A 25507-nucleotide genomic window follows, 5' to 3' on the forward strand; every position below is an offset into this window, starting at 1 on the left:
CGTATATTGACGGCTGTGGATACAGACTATAAGTCCTACCTCTGAATAAAAGATTCAGTTATTCAGGCGTCCTACTGACCTCAAGTTATCCCCACAAAATCAGTCAAATCTATCTTTTCATTAAATTTTGACATGGCGTCGTTATGTCAAGTCAATAATAAATATATAGTTTTGTATTGTATTTTCTGGATTATCGTAATGTTGTCATAAAGTTTATCAATATCCAATGACTTAAAAATATAAATAAATAGAAGAATTACCTAATTTCGTACAGAGGCATTATAGATAAGGTGACATAAAAATGACGACACACGAAGTACCAGTTATACACCACCAACAAATGCATCATGAAATAGAAGTTCCAGTTTTAAATTTGTTAGTTCCAATGCATCATCAGCCGCCGCAGCAGGTGATACACGAGTCTCAGATAATACAGCAACAGCAGCACATCCCTGAACCGCCTGAACAACAACACATCCCCGAGTCCCAGTCACAGCCCCCACCTCAACCCCAACAGCAAACTCACGAAGAGAGAAAGCCTAAATTGGACAAAAAAAAGAAAGAGGCCATAGACGGACAAGCGCGGGAAATCATATTTAAGGTCATAAAATTTTTCGAAAGTGAAAAACAAAATAGGGGATATGCATTTCCTGTTGAAAATGTTGTTAAAAGAGCTTGCGCCGCTACTGGGCTGTCGGAGAGTACGATCAAAAGGATCAAGAGAGACGGTTTGCGCGCCGAAGCGACACATACAAAAATGACAGGTCCGAAGAAGAAAAGAATTAGAAAAACTAAAGTGCAGCTTGATTATTTCCAGTTATGTGCATTAAGAGGTATTGTAAATGGTTATTCTAATAGGAAAGAGGTGCCAACATTAGGGAAAATATTAGCCGCTGCTAAACATGAACTGAATTACAGAGGGGGGAAAGAATCCCTTAGGCTTATACTGTTGAATAAGCTTGGTATTAAGTTTAAAAAATGCGAGAAAAAGAATAAAAAGCCAGTAGAGCCGGCTCCTCAGCAAATGCCTATGCCAAATACAATGCAGCATCCACCAATGCAGCAAATGAAACCTATGGAAAATCATTGTGTTTACACGAACCTTATGCCACAAGTACCGCCTGTATCATATTAGTATATAGCTGTTTTCATATTTATAAGATTTATAGAAAGATGACAGATGTAAAAGATATGTTAAGTTGGACATTGTAGATGTGGGTTAAAGATTCAATTTGAACTTGAAGGTTTAACATTCAAATTTAGATGTAGGCTACAGCATTTAGTTCTCATCCACATCTAATACATGAATGTAATGTCCACATTAACAGGCCTTATTTCCTTAGAGACATACGCCTGCGAAACTTGCGTCACTAACATCAAAACTGGCACACCAACTAAATGTTACTCAACAAGCCATTAAATGAGTTACGCTCGAAAATCTGTTCGTCCACCGTTTATTGGAGTGCACCAGAGTAGAGTATGTAGGTCACCACTTTGCTAAACTCAAGTGGCCGTGGGCTAGCGTACTGAGTGGAGATGCTTGACGGAGCAAATCCGTCCTGGAATGGCAACCAAGAGCTGGAAAGAGGAATACTGGAAGAACAATAACCAGCTGGTCTGACAACATAAAAAATCATGCTGCGATAACCATATAATCTGGGCCAGAAAAGCCTTTGATAGAGCTAGGTGGAAAGATAAAGGAGAGGAATATACCCAGGAGTGGGCGAATTTATGCTGAAGAAGAAGATTTCAATTCACACAATTATTAGTTTACATGCATTTGAAGTTAAAGCAAACTAAAGAATTAGTGTTTGCTATTTTAAACTTTTGTAAAAAAAGAACTGCCTCCAATCGATAACCTACTTTTTTGAAGTCAGTTAAATCTCTAAAACCTAAGTGTTACACACTTTCCTGAAAACCGCATCGAAATCGGTTCAGCTAAACGTGAGATAATCGCGGACAAGCATACATACAGGTCAAACTGACAACCACCTTTTTTTTGTTTTTTTTTAAAAACTAAACCAAGGTGCCTGAGTAGAATCAGGATAGTTGCAAACAAAATACAAGAAATCTCATTGATTAATAGAAATGCTAGTATTTTATCAGGAAATATTGTTGTTGTAACTATACATTACTGTATGAAACATGTTATTGGCATGAGCCCAGACATTTTATATGAATTTTATTATATAATGTATTCATAAGAGATAATGCAGCCATAATTTTTCACTCGAATCAAGGTTTTTTAAGAATAAAGTTAACAGTCAATTTTTAAAAATTATTCAACTTTGTATTATTAATACCAAGTTGAATAATTTAAAAACAAATAGCTTTAAATTTTATCACTGAAACATAAAATACAATTTTGTATGGTAATACCAACTCTTGCATTGAATTGTTTTATTATTATATTTAAAAGCCTGCTGTAGGCATAGCCATTTCCCTTTTATTAACTGTCAAATCCAAATTTTGATATCAACTCAAAAACTTCAATTCCAAAGACGTGATTATATGTATTGGTACTCAAAAAGCTATTCATATTGGCCTGCTATAAAAAAATACATCATAAAAAATTTCTCTTTCCCGGAGGAGAAGGCACGGACAAAAAATAGTTACTAGTTGCAACATAGTCAGTTTCAGGTACTCTTGAACTGATATTCTGCCAAAATGTCTATGTTCAAGGCTTTCCCACTCCACCAATCTGATTCACACTCCCATTGTATATTTGCTTAGATTTACCAATAGTTCGACTAAATAAGTCATCACATCCAGTTGGAACTATATTTCATACCATCTTATATACCCACTTCGAAAGTTTGATAATTTTCGTACATTAATAAAAGATAATGTTCTGGCATGAATATGATCCACAGTATATATTTTTGTTCATTATATTAATGATAAATAAGACGTAAGGCTGAACATAATTATGTATTATACTAATTTTTAAATGAAATAAAAGATAATTTAAGTTGTAAACAGTTTATTATTTACACACCTTGTGGATGGTTTTTATGCAAGTTATGTGCATACAAATTAATTGCAAATTTTGTGATTTACTTAATAATATTTACATATGAACCTATACCTCCCCTTCAAAAATAAAAAAAAAAATTGCTTTAATAAATAATAAAAATTTCATTTGTATAATAAAAAATAAATGGTATAATATTGTTCACATATTAACTTCTGATTAAAAATCCGGATTTTTAGTTTACGGACGAGAGTCAAAAAACATATTTATGGCTTTTGCACAATTGTAAATTACACTCTTAGTCGTTTCACGTCTTCAACTTTACAAACTTTAGTCTGTCAAGTCTTACATACATATGTAATGTATATCATCTGCAATATTTACATACCTTTGTAAAAGTAACTTGTGGAAGTTACACGTTCTTATTTAACTGTACACACCTACAATAGGTTATAAATACAACCTATCTTCACTTTTACTCACTTGTAACTTGTAATTTTTACACAACTATAAAAAATTTACACGTACGCTCTACATTCGCGTCGGGACAGTGTTGCAACTTTTATATATCTTATGACACTAACCCATCTTCATTTACACGCCTGTCACTTATTTCAAAACAAAAACACGGCAAGAGATTAGATTATGACAGATTCCACCTTATTGTCTTAACATATTTACGACTTAAATATGACTTGTGACATTAACAAATTTGCAAGATTTACAAACTTGTCACATTTACACGTCTGCAACTTTTACACATCTGTGTTTTACACTTTACATTCCAGTCGGGACTAACATACATACATACATAAAATCACGCCTCTTTCCCGGAGGGGCAGGCAGAGACTACCGGACTAGTCGGGACTTTTATATCCATATTAAGGTTTTGGCGTGAGTTTAATCGCGATTCTCTGCGCTAAGGTGGCTCGACAGTCGATATATCAAATTTAAAATCTTGTGACATTTACACGCCTGCAACATTTACACATACGTGTTTTACACATTACATTCCCGTCGGGTCTTTAAGATCCCCGATGTCCATACTAAGGTTTTTGTGTTGTGTTTTGGCGTGTGTTTTCATCGCGATCCTCTGAGCGAAGGTGGCTGGACAATGCGGACATTGGTACGGCCGCTCGCCGGTGTGAGTCCGTCTATGGTTCGTTAGGATGCGGTTCGTCTGAAAGTACAAAGAGTTTTTTATTTTATTTTATTTAATTTATTATATACATAACAGAATACAACTAAGTACATAATAATAAGATAAAAAAGAAATAGTAGAAACAGATCTGTTACAAGTTATACACTAGATTTTGCTGTTAAATATGGCTGAATATCAATGAAACTATATAAACATACATACGTACATATAATCACGTCTTTATGCCTTGCGGGGTAGACAGAGCCGACAGTCTTGCAAAACACTGATAGGCCACGTTCAGCTGTTTGGCTTAATGGTAGAATTGAGATTCAAATAAATGGCAGATTGCTAGCCCATCGCCTTAAAGAAGAATCCAAAATTAAAAAGCCTATCCCTTAGTCGCCTTTTACGACATCCATTGGAAAGAAATGGAGTAGTCCAATTCTTCTTTTCTATTCGTGCCGGGAACCACACGGCAAACAACTCGATAGATCTTCGGTGAAAACCTAGAGTAATTAACCTCTTCCACTACCATTAGGACTCGTACCAGCCATTTTCTCGCGCGAAAATTCGCCGTTTCGCTTTTTATTACAACGTGAAACGGAACGGCGATAGTTTTAGCGCATTAAAAAATGGCGTCGCGCGCGCAGCAAATATACTCACACTGAATCCTCTCCCGCATATATCACAGTACTTGTTCTTCGGCAGCGGTATTTTTTCGTGAACGCATTGTCTATGCGTACGCGCCGAATACGCCGAGCAGAATGTCTGAATATACCAACATACACAAAAAAAAAAACAAATTATCAATCTGTAAAAATATTTTGAAGGTTAATGATATCGAACATTACCTAAACTGGGTTATTTTACACATGTAGACTAGTTAGACATCTGATAATAATGAACGGTAAGTAAATGTTTTATTGTTCACTAAAGGAGTACATTACAAATATTTATTTATGCAAATAATGCAACGTTTGTAGTACAAAGTTCTTCTTCGCCAACTGCTATATCCCTTGCGGGGTAGACAGTGTCAGCAGTCTTGAAAGACTAACAGACCACGTTCAGCTGTTAGGTTTATTGATAGAATTGAGATTCAAATAGTGACAGGTTGCTAGCCCATCGCCTAAAAGAAGAATCGCAAGTTTATAAGCCTACCTCTTAGTCGCCTTTTACGACATCCATAGGAAAGAGATGGAGTGTTCCTATTTCTCATTACACTGATGCCGGGAACCACACGGCACTTACCTTATTACAAATATCGCATCTATGTTTCGTATTCTTCTTATGCACGGACATCACGTGGTTAGTCATTCGGATTTTCCTTGAAAACACCTTTCCACACTCTGGGCACGGCACGCTGGAATTAAAATTATATATATATAAAATATATAAATAAAAGACACTAAGCGGTATGATACATTAATGATAGAATTTGATCTAGCATGATTGGATTTGATCGATAGCGGTGTCAAAGATGAAATACTATATAGAATAGAATAGATTTATTTTCAAAATTGGATACAAGGTATCAGTTATTGACGTAACATCACTTAAATCTAATTATAACTACTGCCGCTTCCAAAGCGCATGTGTAGAAGAAACGGTGGAACAAAATACACTGCAGCATTTTCCCCGAACGTCAATTTACAAATTAATATAGATCTCTTATATTTGTAGATTGACGTCTATACGTTACTATATACCTTTTAATTGTTGTACTGCCATCTAGCGAGAGAAAAAACGAAACTGAGAACACTAGCGCCATCTGCAGACATTACCTCTCGATTTTGGGCGGCGTGTGCACCGCGGCGCTAGGCAAATGCCTCTTATACTTGCATATACACACTTATTCATGTCTTACGGGGTAGACAGAGCTTTAAATCAGACAATCAAACGCATGGATTAATGATGTTATTTGACCTAACTAGATTGAATTGAAGTACAGATCCAATTTAATCACGTCAACGTTAAAAGTGTATTTATTTTGTACGTTTTACATACCTTTCCATTTTCTGTGCTGCCATCTAGCGAGAGAAAAGAGAAACTGAGAACACTAGCGCCATCTGCAGACATTACATACCTACATACATATGGTCACGTCTATATCCCCTGCGGGGTAGACAGAGCCAACAGTCTTGAAAAGACCGAATGGCCACGTTCAGCTATTTGGCTTAACGACAGAATTGAGATTCAACTAGTGACAGGTTGCTAGCCCGTCGCCTAAAAAAGAATCCCAACTTTGTAAGCCTATCCCTTAGTCGCCTTTTACCATATCCATGGTAAAGCGACGGAGTGGTCCTATTCTTTTTTGTATTGGTGCCGGGAACCACACGGGAACCACGCATTACCTCTTGATTTTGGGCGGCGTGTGGACCGCGGCGCTCGCCAAATGCCTCTTGTACTTGCATATACACACACTTATTCATCTCTTACGGGGTAGACAGAGCTTTTAGTCAGACAATCAAACACATGGATTAATGATGTTATTTGACCAAGCTTTATTGAATAGAACTTAAGATGTAATTTAATCACTTCTATCGGTGTCACGGATTAAAAGTGTACTTAATTTCGTACGTTTTTACATACATACCTTTCCATTTTCTGTGCTGCCATCTAGCGAGCGAAAAACGAAACTGAGAACACTAGCGCCATCTGCAGACATTACCTCTCGATTTTCGGCGGCGTGTGGACCGCTGCGCTCGCCAAATGCCTCTTGTACTTGTATACGCTGGGGAACTGCTTGTTGCATTCCACGCAGTACGCCAACTCCTTGTTCTCCAGCTTGAGCAACTCCGGGTGGTTGAGCCGGTAGTGGTTGTCCAGATTGTGGTACTGCGAGTATGTCTTGTTGCACAATTCGCAAGTTGGCGGCAGGTGATGGCGTCTGCAATAAATATGGTCACGTCTATATCCCTTGCGGGGTAGACAGAGCCAACAGTTGTGAAAAGACTGAATGGCCACGTTCAGCTATTTAGCTAGTTAAAACTAAAAACTAAACTGGCTTAAAAAATAATCCCAAGTTTGTAAGCCTATCCTTTAGTCGCCTTTTACTACACCCATGGGAAAGAGATGGAGTGGTGCTATTATTTTTTGTATTGGTGCCGGGAACCACATGGCACCGGTACGGCAATTTTGATAACTTTTTTAAATAATACAAACAAACAAAAAAAAAGGGAACCGCCTCGAATAGGTATCCTCTTTTTTTGAAGTCGGTTAAATTTAAAAGTGTAACAAACACATTGCTGAAGACCGCATCGGAATCGGTTCAGCGATACGAGAGATAATCGCGGACATATACATACATACAGGTCAAACTGAGAACCAGCTTTTTTTTTGAAGGCGGTTAGAAAGAGCATCGTATCCTCCTTTTCTGAAGTCGGATAAATTTCTAGAAACAATCTTCTTAGTGTAATTAAGACATTCCTGAAGACCGCATCAAAAGAAATTTATTTTTCATAGTTACAGTTTCTTTGTTTATTTGTAAACTCTTTATTGCACAAAAAAATTAAATCATACAGTTCTCAAAATAAAAAAAAAAAACATACATACATACATATGGTCACGTCTATATCCCTTGCGGGGTAGACAGAGCCAACAGTCTTGAAAGACAGATAGGCCTCGTTCAGCTATTAGGCTTTATGATATAATTGAGAACCAAAAAGTGACAGGTTGCTAGCCATCGCCTTAAAAAAATGATCATCTTCATTTACTTTATTTATGTCGGAAATAACATAATCCATACATATGTATGTTTGAAAGTGAGTATGTGTGTTTGTTACCTCTTCACAGTTAAACCACTGAACCGATGTGCATGAAATTTCGTAGGCATATAGTGTGGTGTACGGAGAAGGACTTAGGATACCTTTCATTCAGGTAAAAACTTTAGTTCCCGCGGGATTTGTGGGATTTGAAAACCTGTTTTCTTTAATATAATTCGCGCGGGCGAAATCTTGTCAGTAACATACAAATGAATAATACAATTTGAATTTCATTCAAAATTTTTATTCATTATTATAGGATACTATCATATCGCTTATTAATTGTCAAATAATTTAGTTTTACAACATTGGTTGACGTCAAATAAATTACTTAAAACTAAGTTCACTGCCGCTTCCAAGGCGTCAGTGCAGAAGAAGCGGTAACAAACTGCACTGCAGCATTTTCTTCAACAATGTCAACTTCACAAATATCCGAACTTAGAATAGAATGTGAACGAGAGAATACTTACTTTATGTGTGTCTCCAGCGAGCGTTTCTTTATAAAGCTCTTTCCACAATGGTCGCACACTATTCGCAAATGCGCCTCTTTATAATGTTTCTTGAAATCTTTTACAGTGCTGAAAGAGAATAAAACATACATATAGTCACGTCTATATCTCATATGTAAAGACTGATATGCCACGATCAGCTGTTTGGCTTAATGATAGATATGTGATTCAAATAGTGACAGGTTGCTAGCCCATCGTCTAAAAGGAGAATCTATAGTTTATAAGCCTACCCCTTAGTCACCTTTTACGACATCCATGGGAAAGAGATGGAGTGGTCCTACTCTTTTTTTCTATTGGTGCCGGGAACCACACGGCACATTGTATGACATACATTCATATAAGAGACTTTATTCGATTCTTTATTATAGAAGGAAGTATGCAGAGATCGTGGCAAGTGGAAGTCTCTGCCTACCCCTCCGGGAAAAAGGCGTGATTTTATGTACATATGTATGTTGTAAGCAACCTTCTTGGTCTACTACGCCATAGCAACGGTTGCCATGATGTTGTTTATTAGATATGTCAAAAAAAATTTTTATTGTTAGATGTTCCTAATTTTTATGTTAATAATATAGTTATTTTAAAACTCGATTATTTCTCTCCACTTTTCTCCTTCTATCTTCTGTGGTAATAAATAACTTTTATAACTACACTTCCTACATACATATGTTATCATAGTACGATACCAGACTCACCTAGTCTTCATCTCACATTTAACGCAAGTGAAGATCTTCGTGTGTGCCACATTTATGTGTTGTATTACGACCACTTGCAGATTCGAAGTCCAACCGCATATAGTGCACCTGTAGTATCTCATGTGACGATTCCAATGTTGTATTAAACGGTCGTACGAAGCGAAACTCTTCTTGCAATGTTTGCAGGTCACCCGGCCTGCGCGCTACAAAATATTTCATTTGGGTACACGAGCTGTGTAAATACATACATGCATATAATCACGTCTATATCCCTTGCGGGGTAGACAGAGCCAACAATGTTTGCAGGTTACCCGGCCTGACCGCTACAAAATATTTCATTTGGGTACACGAGCTGTGTAAATACATATATACATATAATCACGTCTATATCCCTTGCGGGGTAGACAGATCCAACAATGTTTGCACGTTACCCGGCCTGAGCGCTACAAAATATTTCATTTCGGTACATGAGGTGTATAAATACACACATGCATATAATCACGTCTATATGCATTGCGGGGTAGACAGAGCCAACGGTCTTGAAAAGGCTGATTGGCCATGTTCCTTGCATAAAATTAATCACGTCTTATGCATTGCGGGGTAGACAGAGCCAACGGTCTTGAAAAGGCTGATGGGCCATGTTCCTTGCATAAAAATAATCACGTCTATATGCATTGCGGGGTAGACACAGCCAACAGTCTTGAAAAGACTGAAAGGATACGTTCAGCTGTTTGGCTTAATGATAGAATTGAGATTCAAATAGTGACAGGTTGCTGGGATATCGCCTTAAATAATCCCAAGTTTAATTGCCTATCTCTTAGTCGTCTTTTACGACATCCATGGGAATGAGATGGAGTGTTATTGCATAACATACAAACATACAGACAGCAATTATAAAACTCACATTTTTGGCTTCTACTGGTCTTATATAATTCACTCACCCATATCGTTTTTTTGCAATATAATATCTTTCAAGTAGGTAATAATATATGGTCAGTTATCTACAATTTTATTATTAATTATTTATGGATGGATAATTCAAACTAATGTTAAGCATGTACTTTGAAAATAGTCATTGGCACATGGCCGAGTTGGGATTTTAAACTGTGCCTTACTGCGTACACGCATTTTAAACGGTCACCTTACCGATTCGATTAGGACGTATGTATATTCATTAAATTAACCTGTTGTAACTTTAAGCTTAAAAAACCAATTCTAAGGCTGCGGCTCCACTGAGGCAGAGACGAGCGAGCTGAGAAGAGCAGAGCTGTGAAAGGAGGTACTTGATTCCACTGAGGCGGAGACGAGCGGAGCTGAGGAGCAGAGCTGTCGATTTCTACAACGTCACTTCGCCACTCGTATCCGCTTGACTGTTTCTATTGAAGCGGAGCGGAGACAAAATGTGGATTTCATTTAATATGATTAGTCGATACTCACACGTCTCCTCTTCGCTCCGCTCGTCTCCGCCTCAGTGGAGCCGCAGTCTAAATGTAACATACTCACTTTCATATGATTAAAAGTATAATGCCTCTGATAATCCAACTCTTTCTTGTATTCGTTTTTACACTCTTTACACTTAAAGGGCCTCCGCTGCGTAACTGACTTCTGTGTCTCTCTATAACTTTTATCAAGCATTTCATCTATTTCTTTATCATTTAACGTAACTCTACAGCAATATGTCTTTAAATCCTCAGAATCAATATCAGTACTTGTTATTATGACCTTATCCAAATATGTATTAATATGTTTTTTTGATTCTTTGACTTCAATTCTTTCCTCCCCGTCTGTGCTATGATAATCATTATCATATGTTGTATCGTTAAAATCATCAACTTCTTGTTTAATGTGTATGTTTGTTTGTTCATTGTCACCGTTGAAACTCTCTGAATTTACAGGTTCTTCTTTATGGTCAGGTTCATTTTCAAATTGTAGGATTTTATCATCATGGTACTGTATAAGGTGGTCGTAGACATCTTTCTTTGTGTAAGACAGAGTTGATAGATTTACACATAATTCATTCTGAAAAATATACTATATTAAATTAATACTTATTTATTACAACTTTATTGTACAAAATACAAAAGAATATAATACCACAATTGGTGTACTTAATTCTAGAAGCATATATATATAAAAATATATTATATACCTACGTAAATAATAAATGTAAATTTACACAAAACAAAATTACACAGATTGAGCTAGCCATAAACTTGTGTTATTAGAAAATAACCTAATAATACTACATATTATATTAATACATACTTAAGATACACATCCTAGACTCAGGCCATTCAGAATGAGTTCTTTTCTATTATGACCTGACCAGATCAAACCAATTTTTCTCATTAAATTATTATCAATAACCTACCAGAGTTGTAACGGCATCCTGTAGAAGACACTGCGCCTCTTGGATCCGCTTTTGAAACTTCTCTGTGTTCCTCAGAAATGCTTTACATTCCCAGCATAACATTATTTTGGTGTCCTGAAAGCATTACACCTGCTTACTTTGTTGATACAACTTTATGTGTGTAAAAGTATGCCATTAAGGCTTATAAACATGGGATTCATCTTCTTTTCAGGATAGGCTTATAAAATTGTGATCCTTTTTTTTTAGGCGATGGGCTAGCAACCTCTCACTATTTGGATCTCAATTCCATCATGAAGCCGAGCAGCTGAACATGGCCATTCAGTCTTTTCGGGACTATTCGGCGACTAGACGGCTCTGCCTACCCCGTAAGGGATATAGACGTGACTATATGTATGTTTGTTCATCTTCTTTTAGGAGATAAACAACTTGTTACTATCTAAATCTTGAGATATCTCTTAAGATATCTTGCTGCACACTGCCTTCCCGTCTTTTCTAAAACGTTGGCTCTGTCTAGGCCGCAATTATTAAAGACGTTGATTGATAAGCATGTGAAATAGTTTTACTAAATTTGTATGGAATTTATTAATGAAACAAAAAAAAACAATAACAGAAGCTATAATGAATCGAAAAAAAAAACTTTATCAGAAGAGTTTTTAAAAAATACTTACAAATACATGTTTTTGTTCTAGTAAACTATAGAATAAACCCACATTTGCCTCTAAAAACGTAACATTACGATCAACAGACAAACAGCCATGACAAACATTATTTTTGGCTGTGTCTACATAAAGTGAATACATATTTCTTGAGTAAATCTGTTTGATGAAATGTTCTTGAGAGAGAATTGACCACAATCTATGGTTTATGATGACAAACCATAATTTTACACAATTTTTGCACAAATTATTTTTATTACCTATATTAACTAACTTATTATCAAGTTTAGTCACATAATCATTCTGAAAGATTTAAAAGAAGAAATATTCAAGCGAACATTTTGATATTATTACTGAATTCAAATAAATTGTCATATAGTCGTGGAAATTAATTTAATTTAAATTAAAAACATCGAAAAAATTATATTTCTACGAAGAATCCAATTCCCACAACACGAGATTGTAAATGTCAATGTCACATTTTGTTTGTCGATAACATTGACGGGGGGGCCGGAGTGTTTCAATTTCATTCGTTCAATAGATCAGTTGTTCCCTTGTTTTTTTCCATCAGATATTGGCTTACATACATACATACATACATAAACTCACGCCTCTTTCCCGGCTTGATGACCATAATTGATCATGAATAAAATTGGTGAATAATCTTTTTCATTTTGATAATGTTTAATATTTACGAGGACCCGTGGTCCGCTCTCGTACAACTGAAAATTTAGAATCCCGTCCTCGCGGGAATTTCGGAAAATCTCTAAGTGTCGATCTGGACCACATAGGTTGCATGATGCCTACATGCCAAATTTCAAATCACTATGGTCAGAGGTTTGAGTTATGCGTTGTCTTTAATAAATATTTATATGAAATAAAAAAATGTTTCTTATTTACCTACTTACCTTATTTATTGCAATTTAAATAAACATAAAATTGAATATAATATTCTTAACTTGATGCGCATTTTATTGAATTATACTTTTATAGCGGGAGCGATGATTCGGCTTTACCGCCACTAAAGGAAAGATCTTTCGCCAGGCTAGGTGAGATGCCTGGGGAACCGCATCTCCGACGATGTTATTGATGACATTAAGAATGTAGATGGCGCCAAATAGATGAAACAGCGCGTCTTTTTTGTAAAAAAAAAAAAGAACTATTACTTCAATTGGTACGACAAGCCCGTAATTTTCTCTGATATTTCATATCAAAATCCCTAGAGAAGATGCCACACAGATTCAGTCTATATCCTCATGTAGGCGGTCTTGTGTTAAGGTTATAATGTCCTCGTGCGCGCGCATGCGCATTGAGCGCGGCGTGCTGCGCGAACCGAGCGCCGCACGCGCACGCGAACGGACGCTCGCCGGTGTGCGTGCGCAGGTGGTTCGTCAGGATTTTGCGTGTCTAGAATTAAAAAACATAATCTGGATTAATAATACAAAGATAATATATTTGTTTTTTTTTTGTTTGTAACGAATAAACAAATAAAAAGGTCCAATAGACCTATTTTGATGAAATTTTGCCAGAGACAGATAAGACGTTTAGGAGTAACATTATTTGTGGAAAAATTATTTAACCATGATCCAATCCAATATGGATGATGTCCTACAAGGGTTACGGAGATCAGATGGGAGTCGCTTCTTGTAAAACCTGGCTCACCCAATCCAGGATCAATGGAAAATAGAGTAATTTTGTTTTTGAATTTTAAATTTAATGTACATATATGTTATACAAAAGAATAGGACCACTCCATCTCTTTCCCACGGATGTCGTAAGAGCCGACTAAGGGATAGACTTGGGATTCCTCTTTAATGTAAATCCCTGCCAATCTAAGGTCTGCCGCGCCGATGGATGCATGGCTAGGGGCGAGCCTAGTCTCGAGCGTGCCACTTCCGCCATGGGGTTGGGCGACCCCCAGGTAATGGCTAGCCTTACCCTGGCATGCGGGGCTCTGCTGGGGCGGACAAAATTTTTCCCTAGCGTCTCGTGGGAATCGCATGGATGCAAATTTTTTGAAAGAGCACCTAGATGGCGGCGATGGTGTCCGCACCCCATCACGTCTCGTTCCCGGCGGGAGCGGTATGCGGTCTGCTGAAAGCCGCTTTGCGACGATGAATGTAAGAGGAGGAATGAAGGATAAGATTGAGGAAGTATGCCAGATGATGGATGAAAGACGTTTGGATGTGTTGTGCGTGAATGAAACGAAGCGGAAAGGATGCGACGCGACGCAGCACGGCCCTTACACGGCGTATTGGTCTGGAATTTCCAGTACCAGCCGAGGCTGTCAAGGGGTCGGTCTAATTCTTTCTGCACGAATGGCTGAGTGCGTGAATGAGTATGAGTGTGTCAGCCCTCGTCTTCTATGGATTAGGCTGAAAGTTGGAATCACTCGGATCTTCGTTCTAGGTGTTTATGCACCTTGGGATGTGGGTTCGAGGGGTACAACATCAGCAAAAAGCGAAAACGAGGAGTTCTGGAATAGTGTAAGAGAAGTATTGAAAGTTACCAAGCCAAATGAGAAGATTATTATGTTAGGTGATTTTAATGGATGGGTGGGTGTAAAGCGTGATGGATATGAAAAGGTGCTTGGTGCGTTTGGTGACGAAAAGGTGAATGATAATGGAAGAAGTGTATTAGAAATTTGTCTAGAGTGGGATCTTTTTGTGTCGAACTCAATGTTTCAACATAAAGAGATCCACACCTACACAAGAGTGGAAGGTATTTTAAAAAGTATGATAGACTTTGTGATTGTAGATGAAAGATTGAAGAACAAAGTGCTGGATACCCGTGCATATCGCGGTGCTGGCATTGACTCGGACCATTTACTGGTGATATCCCGGATAAGGGGTATCTTCAATCGCTGGCGGCACAGGGTAAGGGAGCAAACCAGCGCTTTGGAAAGAGTAAAAGTAGAAAATTTGCAAGATATGGATGTAGGTAAGAAGTATATTAATAGACTGAAGGATGAATTTGAAGATTTAGATGAAATGAGCGATATTGAAGATGGATGGAAGGAATTTAAAGAAAGAATTGTGAAAGTAGCTGTTGAAGTGTGTGGTGTAAGTAGAAGAAGGAAAGGAAAAAATCACAAAAATGCGTGGATGAGTAAAGATGTGCAAGAACTTGTGCGATTAAAGAAGAAAGCATGGCTGGATTTGTTAGCAGCAAAAGCTAACTTAAGAATGCAAGAGGTTATAGATGAAGATGTGAATGAAGCACGTAAGGAATATAAGAAAATGAAAGATTTGGTTAAGAAAGCTGTGATTAGAAAGAAGGAAGAGTATAAAGAGGATTTTGATAAAAGGCTATCAGAAGACTTTCAGTCAAATCTGAAAGTATTCTGGAAATCCGTAAGGTCAGCCCGAGGAAATACTATAACCAGAGAGCTGACTAGGATCAGATGCCAGGATGGTAGCGTTGTGAAAGGAGAAGAATGTGTACTAAAGATATGGAAGGACTATTTTGAAAGTTTATTTGAAAAAAGGAAGGAAATAAGAAAGATTTCTGCTATAGCGAAGAAAAAGAGAATGAGATGGAAGGCGAAATTGAAATGTTCGAAATTGTGGAAGCACTTAAGAGTATGAGAGCGGGAAAGGCTGCTGGGTGTGATAGAGTGTCGGTCGAGATGCTTAAAGCAGGAAAAGGCGTAGTAGCTAGTCAGTTGTACTGCCTTTTCAATTTGTGTTGGAGAAGCGGCCGAGTACCAAAAGATTGGTGTAAGGCTGTTATCGTGCCACTTTACAAAGGAAAAGGGTCACAGCTGGACTGCAAAAATTATCGTGGTATAAGCCTGCTTAGCGTCGTCGGCAAATTGTATGCTAAGGTATTGATTAATAGAGTCAGGAATGAAACTGATGACAAAATATGGGATGCTCAAGCGGGATTTCGAAAGGGAATGGGATGTACTGATCAGGTCTTTTCCTTGCGGTGCATAGCCGAAAAGTTTTTGGCCAAGAGTCAAAAAGTCTATTGCACATTCGTAGATCTGGAAAAGGCCTATGACAGAGTTGAGAGGAATGAATTGTGGTCAGCACTTTCTATGCATGGGGTGAGCAGTCTCTTAATACGAGCACTGAAATCCTTATATGAGGATTCGAGTGCTTGTGTCAGGATAAACGGAGCGCACACTGAGTGGTTTAAGATTGAGAAAGGCGTTAGGCAAGGATGTGTTGCGTCACCGTGGCTGTTCAACCTATTTATGGATAGCTGTTTGACAGATTTGAAAGAGTCTAAAAGTGGATTAAGGATGAATGAGTTACTCGTCAAATGTCTGCTCTATGCCGACGATCAGGTTATACTGGCGTCATCAGCGGAGGAGTTACAGGAGATGGTAAACTGTATGCATGAAGCTTTAAAAGAGAAAGGAATGAAAGTGAACGTAAGTAAAACTAAAACACCGGTTTTTGAAATGGAGAAAGAAATGACAGCATGTAATATTTTGATTGGAGGAGAAAAAGTGGAGCAAGTGAAAGAGTTTGTATATCTAGGATCAAAGTTTACATCAGATGGCAAGTATGATAGTGATATTGAAAGGAGAGTGAACGCGGGGAACATGGTGAATGGAGCTTTGCATGCCTTTATGAGCAGTCAGAAACTATCCAAAAAGGCTCGACTGGCTGTGCACAGGGGCGTGTTGGTCCCGACATTAATGTATGGGAGTGAAAGTTGGGTATGGCAAAAGAAGCATGAAGGCAGAATAAATGCAGTGGAAATGAGAGCGTTAAGGAGTATGATGGGTGTGAAATTGAGTGACAGGATAAGGAACAGCGTGATAAGGGAATGTTGTGATGTGAAAGAAGATGTAGTTACAGGAATAGAAAAGGGTATGTTAAGATGGTTCGGTCATGTGGAGAGGATGAATGAAAGCAGGTTGACTAAGCAGATATACAAGGAGAGTGTGGAGGGAAAGGTCGGAGTGGGAAGACCTAGACGAACGTATCTTGATCAAATTAAGGACGTCCTGGTAAAGGGTCAGGTCAAAAGTACCCGAAACCGCCGAGCTTGTATGAAGAGAGTTATGAATGTGGACGAAGCGAAAGAAGTATGCAGAGATCGTGGCAAGTGGAAAGAGGTAGTCTCTGCCTACCCCTCCGGGAAAGAGGCGTGATTTTATGTATGTATGTATGTAATATATGTTATAAGGATTATTGTATATGTTATAAGGATGTTGTATATGTTATAAGGATGTTGTATATGTTATAAGGATGTTGTAGTGTTTTTATTCGGCGGTAGGTTACGCAATTCTATGCCGTCGAATATTGGCAATGCGACTTACAAAATTGGTAATACAGTTATAACAAGAGAGAATACACGACTCACGGTAAAGCCGCGGCCGCACATGAAGCAGATCTTGTTTTTCGGCGGCAGAATGCCTTCGTGCACTCTCCGTTTATGCTTCACTAAGTCTGCGTTGCGTATGAAATTCTGCAAAATTACAAAACTTTGCAGTTAAGTTGTAACTTCAAGTTAATCTTATACATATATAAAGTTCTCGTGTCACAATGTTCGTTCCCGCACTCCTCCGAAACGACTTGACCGATTCTCATTAAATTTTGTGAGCATATTGAGTTGGTCTGAGAATCGGCCAACATCTATTTCATACCCTTTATAGTGATAAGGGCTGTCCACCCTTAACATATTTTTTTTACTAGAAATTTCCTGAAACATTATTTATATAGAAAAACAACGTTTGCCCAGACTTGTTTTATATATAGTAACTCTACTGGATTAATTGTAAATTGACGTCCGATGAAAATGCTGCAGTGCAGTTTGTTCCGCCGCTTCTTCTACACATGCGCATTGGAATCGGTAGCAGTTATAATTAGATTTAAGTGATGTGACGTCAATACAGTGATACCTAGTATCCAATTTTGAAATTAATTCTATTCTATTCTAATGGCGCCTAGAGCATCATTCGCCGCCATTTTGGGTGTCACTAATTAATTCGAGTAGGTTAGAGTAATCCGCTTGAGGCGCAGTTCGACCAAAATGAAAAGCTTACCTTATCACACTCCTCGCATCTGTATTTGAAATTCTTCAAATGAACCAAATTATAATGGTCTTTCATGTAAATGTTCTTAGTGAAAACTTTCTCGCAGTTCGGACAGGGAATTCTGTGAAAGTATGGTGAGGTATTTTACATACATTTATCACGTCTAACAGCGTAGACAGAGCTCATATTCTCGAGAAGAATCGACGGTTATGTGCCAAGTGAAAAGATTTATTTATTTAAAACTTTCACGTTATTGTGGCTAATTCACTAACGTCACATGCCATCAACCAATCACAGTGCTGATACGACGCGCTCAACCAATAGCAGCGAAATGATAGACATATCGCTGCTATTGGTTGATGGCGTCTCAAACGTCACCAAGCCTATCACAGGGCGTACGCTAAATCACGCAAGCTAAGATTTGACGAATTGGAGCATATACACAACCTCCGACTCAACATCGTCTGTCGCGCGGTTCCCCAGGCATCACACCAGCCTACAGGAAGATCTTCCTTTTGTGGCGGTCGAGCCGAATCATAGCTCCCGCTGCATTTTGTACTAGCTGTTGCCCGCGACTTCGTTAGCAATCAACTGCTGCAATAGCTGACAATCTCAATACATAAAAGCCGACCCCTGTATTGTCTCCATAGAGGGGTAGATTTTTTTTATATTTTTTAAATCACATAACACCGCATTTAACACTTATACATAGATACATATGTCACGTTTATATCCCTTGCGGGGTAGACAGAGCCAGTAACATAGGAACAGGAACAGGGAACAGTCTTGAAAAGACTGAATGGCCACGTTCAGCTATTTAGCTTAATGATAAAATTGACATTCAAATAGTGACAGGTTGCTAACCCATCGCCTAAAAAAGAATCCCAAGTTTGTAAGCCTATCCCTTAGTCGCCTTTTACGACATCCATGGGAAAGAGATGGAGTGGTCCTATTCTTTTTTGTATTGATGCCGGGAATCACACGGCATTAATTTAAAACTCACGTAGAAATATACAGAAATTCTGTAAATCAAATTTTTGACTTCTGCTAGTCTAAATTAGATAACCCAAATTGATTATTTGTCAATATCTATCAAGTACAAATACTACTAAGTTACAATTTTATTACATATATATGTACGTATTTAGTGCTCACCTCTTCTTCGCCTGGGTGCGTCTGTGACGCGCGCTGTTGTTCAAATGCCACCTGTATCTATACACGTCCACATATTTCTTGTCGCATTCCACGCAGTAAGCCCCGGCGGTGGGCGTGCTGTGCCTAGAGAAAAAAAAAACATCACTGTCAGATTATTACACGTTGTCAATTCGATTATCTTGTTTTTGACAGCTGCCGCTGCAGTTACCTTCTACGTAAATGTATGATGTTTCGTGTAAATCAACTAAGTGTATTATGTCGTTATAAGTTATGACATTTATCTACCAACATTATTTATTTATTTACACAAAATTATATACCTACAGGAGCATTTAATACAGTAACTAGGAGGAGATTTAATTGTTACTTATGAAATGCTTTTAAATGTTTTAATTATTTTATTTTAATAATAATGATCAATAATCATTTACTTTGAACGAAATTATTTGATCGGTTGGAGCAATCAGAGCGCGCCATTTAAACCCGCGATCCAACTGTCTACTATTACGAGCGAGATAGCAGGAGACATTTTTGTTATTGTATTTTCAGTTTAATGTTCTTGTAATAAGGTCGTTAGTTTATTGAAATTTCATTCGGTTTGATTCGGCGATGGGTTGCGCTATTCTGAACCGTCGAATTTTCAAAACGACTTGTAAAAGTCGTAGTACTCTTGTTCTATATATTTATATACATATATTACTAGAGGCCGCCTGCGACTTCGTACGCGTGGAATCAATCCCGCGGGACCTCCGGGATTAAAAGTAATACCTAGTGTTATTCTGGGTCTTTAGCTACCTACATACCAAATTCCATCGTAATCGGTCCAGTAGTTTTTGCGTGAAAGAGTAACAAACATCCATACTGACATACTCACAAACGTTCGCATTTATAATATTAGTAGGATTCACCTGACTTTATTGTGAAGCCATAGGCCGCCATAGCGTGCGAAGCGTTTGTTGCACGGCTTACATTCAAACGGAGAGTGCTGTTTCCTGTAAAAATATACATACACCATATAATCCAATGTGTAAAATTAACTAGTCTATGTCATAAAAAAAAACAAGAAACAAATAATGTGTCAAAATATAAAGTAAACAGATTTGGCGTTCCTCAAGGAAGTGTCCTAGGACCATTCCTGTCCCCATTTATATGAATGATTTGCCTTTGAACATGAAGCAAAATATGGTTTTATTCGCTGATGAGACAGTATTGCTGTGATAAAATGCGTTGACCAGAATTGTTATAATCCAGAATAATTTAATATTACTATTTTTCATACCCCTTAATTTTTTTTTTAAACTAGTAATTACTTAAAAATTCTTTATATGGCACAACAACGTTTGCCGGGACAGCTAGTTGTTATAGATATATAAAGATCCATTTTAGAAAGGGCGGGCGAATTTGTTTCCAAGACCTTTTTTATGCGGGATGATGCCTGACTAACCTTATGTGATCTTTGATGCAGTACCGCATCTTGAAAGAAACTCCACAGTAGTCACAAATAAACTTCTCATGGCGGTCTTTATAATGCTTGAAGAATTCCCGGCGGTGCCTGCAACAAATTCATATTAAACATCGTGTTCAGTTAACATATAATATTAATAAAGTGTCCCTATTTTCTCTGTCTGTATGTCTGTATTGCGCTTATCTCGTAACGTTGTTTATGTTGCATAAAGGGTTAACTGAGGAAAATTATGAATATAAAGAAAATACGTGCGAAGTTGAGGCGGTTCGCTAGTAATGAATAAGGCTACGTAGAGTCCGCGTAAATCGGAAAATAATGAAAATTTGCGTTTAGATATAGACGTTCTATAATTACTTAAGCCAAACAGCTAAACGTGGTCTTTCAGTCTTTTGATGACTGTTGACTCCGTCTACCTCGCAAGGAATATAGATGTTATTACATAGTATGTTATGTTAAGTACTTGTAACAATGTGACTTACCCAAATTTTTGTAAACATTTAATACATTCAAAAATTCTTTTGTGTTCCTTTTTTAAATGTACAGAAACGTCCTTCTTTTTTAAAAACTCGAGGGCACAAACCAAACACGAGTACTTGTAGTAATGCTTCTCAACGTGTGCCGACAGATGGCGCTTGTTTGTATAACTTTTTTTACATATGTCACAGACATAGTAATTTGAAGACTGAAATAAAAAATGTTATATGTAAATGATGGATACGACTAGTTTTTTTTCGCGACTTAATCCGCGTTACGGTTAAATAGCCTGTATTCTTCCTCAGGGTCAACTCTATCTCTGTACCGAATTTCATCAAAATTGGTTCAGTGATTCAGGCGTAAAAGAGTGACAGACAGACATAACAAAATACAAAGGTTACCTCTTTACATCTCTTTAGGTGTTTCGTCAACAAACTATGCCCATCAAAACTAACCAAACATGTATTACAATTAAATTCTGATAAACCAATATCTTTGGCTGCTTTCCTTTGCATAGAATGTTCAATTTCAGAATCATCCATTTTAAATATTCTAAAACATTCGCTAACATTTTCAATAATTCTAAATTTTGGCTTTTTATTCTTTTCAGCGCGTTTCAGAGCCCATTTATTTCTCTTTTTGATCCTCTTATCAATGTTCTCTTCTTTTAATTCAGATTTTATTACAGCAAGTTGTTCTGTATCAAAATCATCATCTGATATATCAGAGCTTTTATTTTTTTCATCTGAGGTTTTATGTTTTTCATCTGTGCTTTTATGTTTTTCATCTGTGCTTTTATGTTTTTCATCTGTGCTTTTATATTTTTCATCTGTGCTTTTATGTGTTTCATTGATATAAATTATATTACGGTGCGTTTCGTTAAGTAAAATTGTTGTCAGGTTTGACAGACTGCTGTGAAGGTAAATCTGAAAAAAAATCACACTTGATATAATTCACCTGGCATTGCTAATCAATCATTTATTTGCTTTGTAACATTATGAATAGATTTATTTTCAAAATTGGATACAAGGTATCAATCACTATTTGACGTCACATCACTTAAATCTAATTATGTCTATGACCGCTTCCAAAGCGCATGCGCAGTAGAATACTACATACATACATATCATCACGTTTATATCCCTTACAGGGTAGACAGAGCCAACAGTCTTGAAAAGACTGAAAGGCCACATTCAGCTGTTTGGCTTCTTGATAGAATTAAGATTCAAATAGTGACAGGTTGCTAGCCCATCGGCTAAAAAAATAATCCCAAGTTTATAAACCAATCCCTTAGTCGCCTTTGATGACATCCGTGGGGAAGAGATGGAGTAGTCCTATTCTTTTTTTATTGGTGCCGGTATCCACACCAAAATGAGAGAATGAGAGAGCTTTAAAGAAGCAAAAAGATAACACCTTTACCAAGAACAGTAATGCAAGAACAGTACAATTAAAAAAATAACCTGTCCGAATTGTAACAGTTCATTGACCTTCCGCACATGCTCCTGGAACTGTTGAGCTCTTCTTAGCAATGCCTCACACTCCCAACAAAGTAGGACTTGTAAAATATCCTGCAAAAGATATCAATGTGAAAAACGCCTCATCTCTTTCAATTAATTTCATACAATACTTTTGCCCAGGGATTTTCACTTTTTGCTACTGTGTATATATCCAGGAATATTATACATATTTTTTCCAATATTGGATGATGGTAAGTGACGATTAGGTTAGGGTATACAGAAGGGTGCGCACTTTTGGGACTTCGCCAAAAACTTCGAAAATTTCGCCAATTTTTTTGTGTCCTATTAAGCCCTATTTTTTATGAAGCCAGGGCTTAGGTATGACCAAAAGCATCCCTTAAGGTCATATGAACTTATGCGCTGCATGCGATATTTTCGGAGTTATACTCAATTTTTCGTCAATGGTTCTCAGGAATTAGAATTTTTCGCCGACGACGCTGACTGACGATTAAGACGAAGATGTAACATGCCTATCCAGATAGATCCAGATCCAGAAGATATTGATCCAAGAGTATTAGTAGTCTGTGTTACATACATACATAGAATCACGCCTCTTTCTCGGAGGGGTAGGCATTGACAACCTCTTTCCACTTGCCACGATCTCTGCATACTTCCTTTGCTTCATCCACATTCATAACTCTCTTCATGCAAGCTCGGCAGTTTCGGGTACTTTTGACCTGACCCTTTACCAGGACGTCCTTAATTTGATCAAGATACGTTCGTCTAGGTCTTCCCACTCCGTAGTCTATGTTAATTTTGTAGATTTGTTATATCTTCTTTAGATAAAGTTTTTTCTTCTCATATTTTAGTCTGTGTAGTTTAAATCTAGTATGTTATTTAAATCGTGTCACGATCCCCTCGTAACAGGATTTAAATAACATACTAGAATATGGGACTTTTCTAACTGAAGTGACGAAAAATTATATTATATATCTTACTTGGTTTGGAAACATATGATCTGGTGGATAGTCGGAAACAATTTTCTTATAAATAGCAATGTATTTCCCTATCGGTTTCAATTTGCGACCAACACTGAGACACGTCTGGCATTGATTATTTGTGTTATACTCATCCTTAATCTCGATTTCATCCATTTCTTAAAAAATAAAATACCAAAACGAGCAATACACCAACAAAAAACCAGCAAAATAAACAAACAAACAAAACCAAAACTCCCGTCCCAACCCCAGACTGACACTGACGTTGAGTTTAATTATCGTGAACTTTGACGTTGGATTGAAACAGAACCACCAAGCTGTTGACGCAACTTGATTTTGATTGTGGGTTTTTTTCAGGTCATTAATAGCTTTGTTTTTTAGTACGTAAATAGGTAAGTATTTCATAATCACATTGGCAGAATAAACAGTAACCTGTACCTATATTAATTAATTATTTTAATAGTCTTTTAAACTTTTATTCTAAAGTACGTACTGTCAATTCAATTTCTTATTCATAAATCATCACGTTAATCATACTTGGTAAAAATACCATAACCAATATTGTTAATATCAATTTTTATTCAAGGCACGTTTGAGGGCTTCAGAGTAAATACTTTTAAGGGAAATACAAGTATTTTGGGCTGAGCCCTGATTGGCAGTTCAAGTACGAGGCGCGTGCATCATAGTAAAATACTATTTACCTTGTTCCAAGTATTTTGGGCTAAAGATTCTATGTACTTGTACATAAAAACCAGAGCCCAAAACCTGGACGCGTAATTAAGCGCCATCCCTCGGACCAACATCATATTTTGTTTGTCATGTCAATGTCACCCATAAAAATAATGTAAGTAATTTTGAATACTTAATAATAATTAACCTAACCATATTATCTCTATTTAGCCCTAGAAGCCTAATCTGTTTTAGAGGTACATGAAGCCTAATCATACGCTTCGGAGGCGTACATTATAAATTTCAATCTGTAGGCCGAAATTATATTTTTGTCACAATTAGGTTATAAGGTTTTTCTAGTATTTGGCTCATGTTATCCCATGTACAGATCTTTTCAAAGTTGGTGCTTCTAGTCTTTTTTCCATCCAAGGTGGGATCAAACTTTGCTGAGTTGTTTCATAAATTATTTTCTGTTCATTGGTTTTTTATTATGGTTGATCATGTTGAGACAATAGATAACAGTAGAATTGACAAAAGCCACGTTCAAAATGCTGTAGAATACAGCCATTAGCCAATTGGTTCACTTTGCGGACATTTGGTCAAACGAGTCAACACCTCCTTTTGCTTGGTTGTAGAAATGGATCATGTCTGGCTTGCCACTAGAGTCATGAATTACTAGATTTTCATCACAGGATGATAAGAGGTAAACCATCTTTGCGGGTTTAGGCTTGTAGGGTACAAGTGTCAGCGGCCCATCAAAGCAGAATTTGGAGAGAGAGAGATTCTCCAGGGTTTGTAGTTAGAAAATAATACTCCGTTTCAGAAGGTGAGAATGGAAACTTGCTCCTTGTGTTCTCATATCCGAATCTGCAATAAACTGCAACACTAGCCAACATGTCTCGCAGATGCAACTTATTGGGTGCATTTGATGTCATTGATACAAGCAGTGCCCCATCATGTACAAAGCTTCCCTTGCAATGTTCTGATTTGAAAGACACCTTCTCTATTCCCATGTACATCTTATATTTTTCATTGTTTGCGTTGGATCTCTCTGTTATCTCGATTCTCGAAGGAAAGGGGGAGAAGGTTACACCACCGATGATTGCTGTCATTGACACAGGGACTCCTATCATGCATTTCAAGTAGTTGATGAAAGGATCACATTTGGGAGTTGATGAGTCAGTCAGCAG

General features: G+C 37.4%; 4 protein-coding genes across 5 annotated transcripts in view; 1 reads left to right on the top strand and 3 right to left on the bottom strand.

Annotated features, from left to right (window-relative positions):
* Positions 1-9274, bottom strand: part of LOC106141048 (zinc finger protein 184) — a 31927-nt gene extending 22653 nt beyond the window's left edge. The window contains exons 1-6 of the mRNA XM_060952133.1: positions 9078-9274; positions 8347-8454; positions 6784-7002; positions 5364-5475; positions 4779-4883; positions 3985-4154 (exon numbers count right to left, since the gene is read on the bottom strand). Of these exons, the coding sequence (XP_060808116.1) occupies positions 3985-4154; positions 4779-4883; positions 5364-5475; positions 6784-7002; positions 8347-8454; positions 9078-9199 (836 nt within the window). The 5' untranslated portion in view covers positions 9200-9274. The remainder of the gene's footprint in view (positions 1-3984; positions 4155-4778; positions 4884-5363; positions 5476-6783; positions 7003-8346; positions 8455-9077) is intronic.
* Positions 130-2947, top strand: LOC106140381 (uncharacterized). Its single transcript, XM_013341966.2, has one exon. It carries the CDS (start codon positions 302-304, stop codon positions 1133-1135), a length of 834 nt encoding a protein of 277 aa, XP_013197420.2. The 5' UTR covers positions 130-301; the 3' UTR covers positions 1136-2947.
* Positions 9275-9412: 138 nt separating the features above from the next.
* On the bottom strand, positions 9413-12557 carry LOC132903552 (uncharacterized). Its single transcript, XM_060952134.1, has 5 exons — positions 12117-12557; positions 11449-11562; positions 10581-11096; positions 9493-9520; positions 9413-9429 (listed from the first exon to the last, which is right to left on the bottom strand). Exons 1-5 carry the CDS (start codon positions 12246-12248, stop codon positions 9413-9415), a joined length of 807 nt encoding a protein of 268 aa, XP_060808117.1. The 5' UTR covers positions 12249-12557.
* Positions 12558-13073: 516 nt separating this feature from the next.
* Positions 13074-23834, bottom strand: LOC106139374 (zinc finger protein 436-like). 2 transcript variants are annotated; one of them, XM_060952527.1, is made up of 10 exons: positions 23649-23834; positions 22681-22761; positions 21595-22119; positions 21199-21401; positions 20699-20806; positions 20163-20246; positions 19255-19377; positions 18109-18220; positions 17427-17531; positions 13074-13511 (listed from the first exon to the last, which is right to left on the bottom strand). In XM_060952527.1, exons 1-10 carry the CDS (start codon positions 23802-23804, stop codon positions 13359-13361), a joined length of 1650 nt encoding a protein of 549 aa, XP_060808510.1. In that variant the 5' UTR covers positions 23805-23834; the 3' UTR covers positions 13074-13358. The 2 variants fall into 2 exon arrangements, with proteins under 2 accessions (XP_060808510.1, XP_060808509.1); XM_060952526.1 differs by having other exon boundaries at positions 22654-22761.
* Between the last annotated feature and the right edge of the window lie 1673 nt (positions 23835-25507).

This window comes from Amyelois transitella, chromosome 28 (genome assembly GCF_032362555.1).
Source record: "Amyelois transitella isolate CPQ chromosome 28, ilAmyTran1.1, whole genome shotgun sequence".
Taxonomy (NCBI): Eukaryota; Metazoa; Arthropoda; class Insecta; order Lepidoptera; family Pyralidae; genus Amyelois; species Amyelois transitella.

Coding starts and splice junctions, on each gene's coding strand:
- LOC106140381 (XM_013341966.2), top strand. CDS start 302: ATGACGACACACGAAGTACCAGTTATACACCACCAACAAATGCATCAT.
- LOC106139374 (XM_060952526.1), bottom strand. CDS start 23,804: ATGGATGAAATCGAGATTAAGGATGAGTATAACACAAATAATCAATGC. Junction 18,221..19,254: donor CGCACCCAGGCGAAGAAGAG/GTGAGCACTAAA, acceptor ATACTTTCACAG/AATTCCCTGTCCGAACTGCG. Junction 17,532..18,108: donor GATGCGAGGAGTGTGATAAG/GTAAGCTTTTCA, acceptor GTAATTTTGCAG/AATTTCATACGCAACGCAGA.
- LOC132903552 (XM_060952134.1), bottom strand. CDS start 12,248: ATGTATTCACTTTATGTAGACACAGCCAAAAATAATGTTTGTCATGGC. Junction 11,097..11,448: donor AGGATGCCGTTACAACTCTG/GTAGGTTATTGA, acceptor TATATTTTTCAG/AATGAATTATGTGTAAATCT. Junction 9,521..10,580: donor ATACTTTTAATCATATGAAA/GTGAGTATGTTA, acceptor AATATTTTGTAG/CGCTCAGGCCGGGTAACGTG.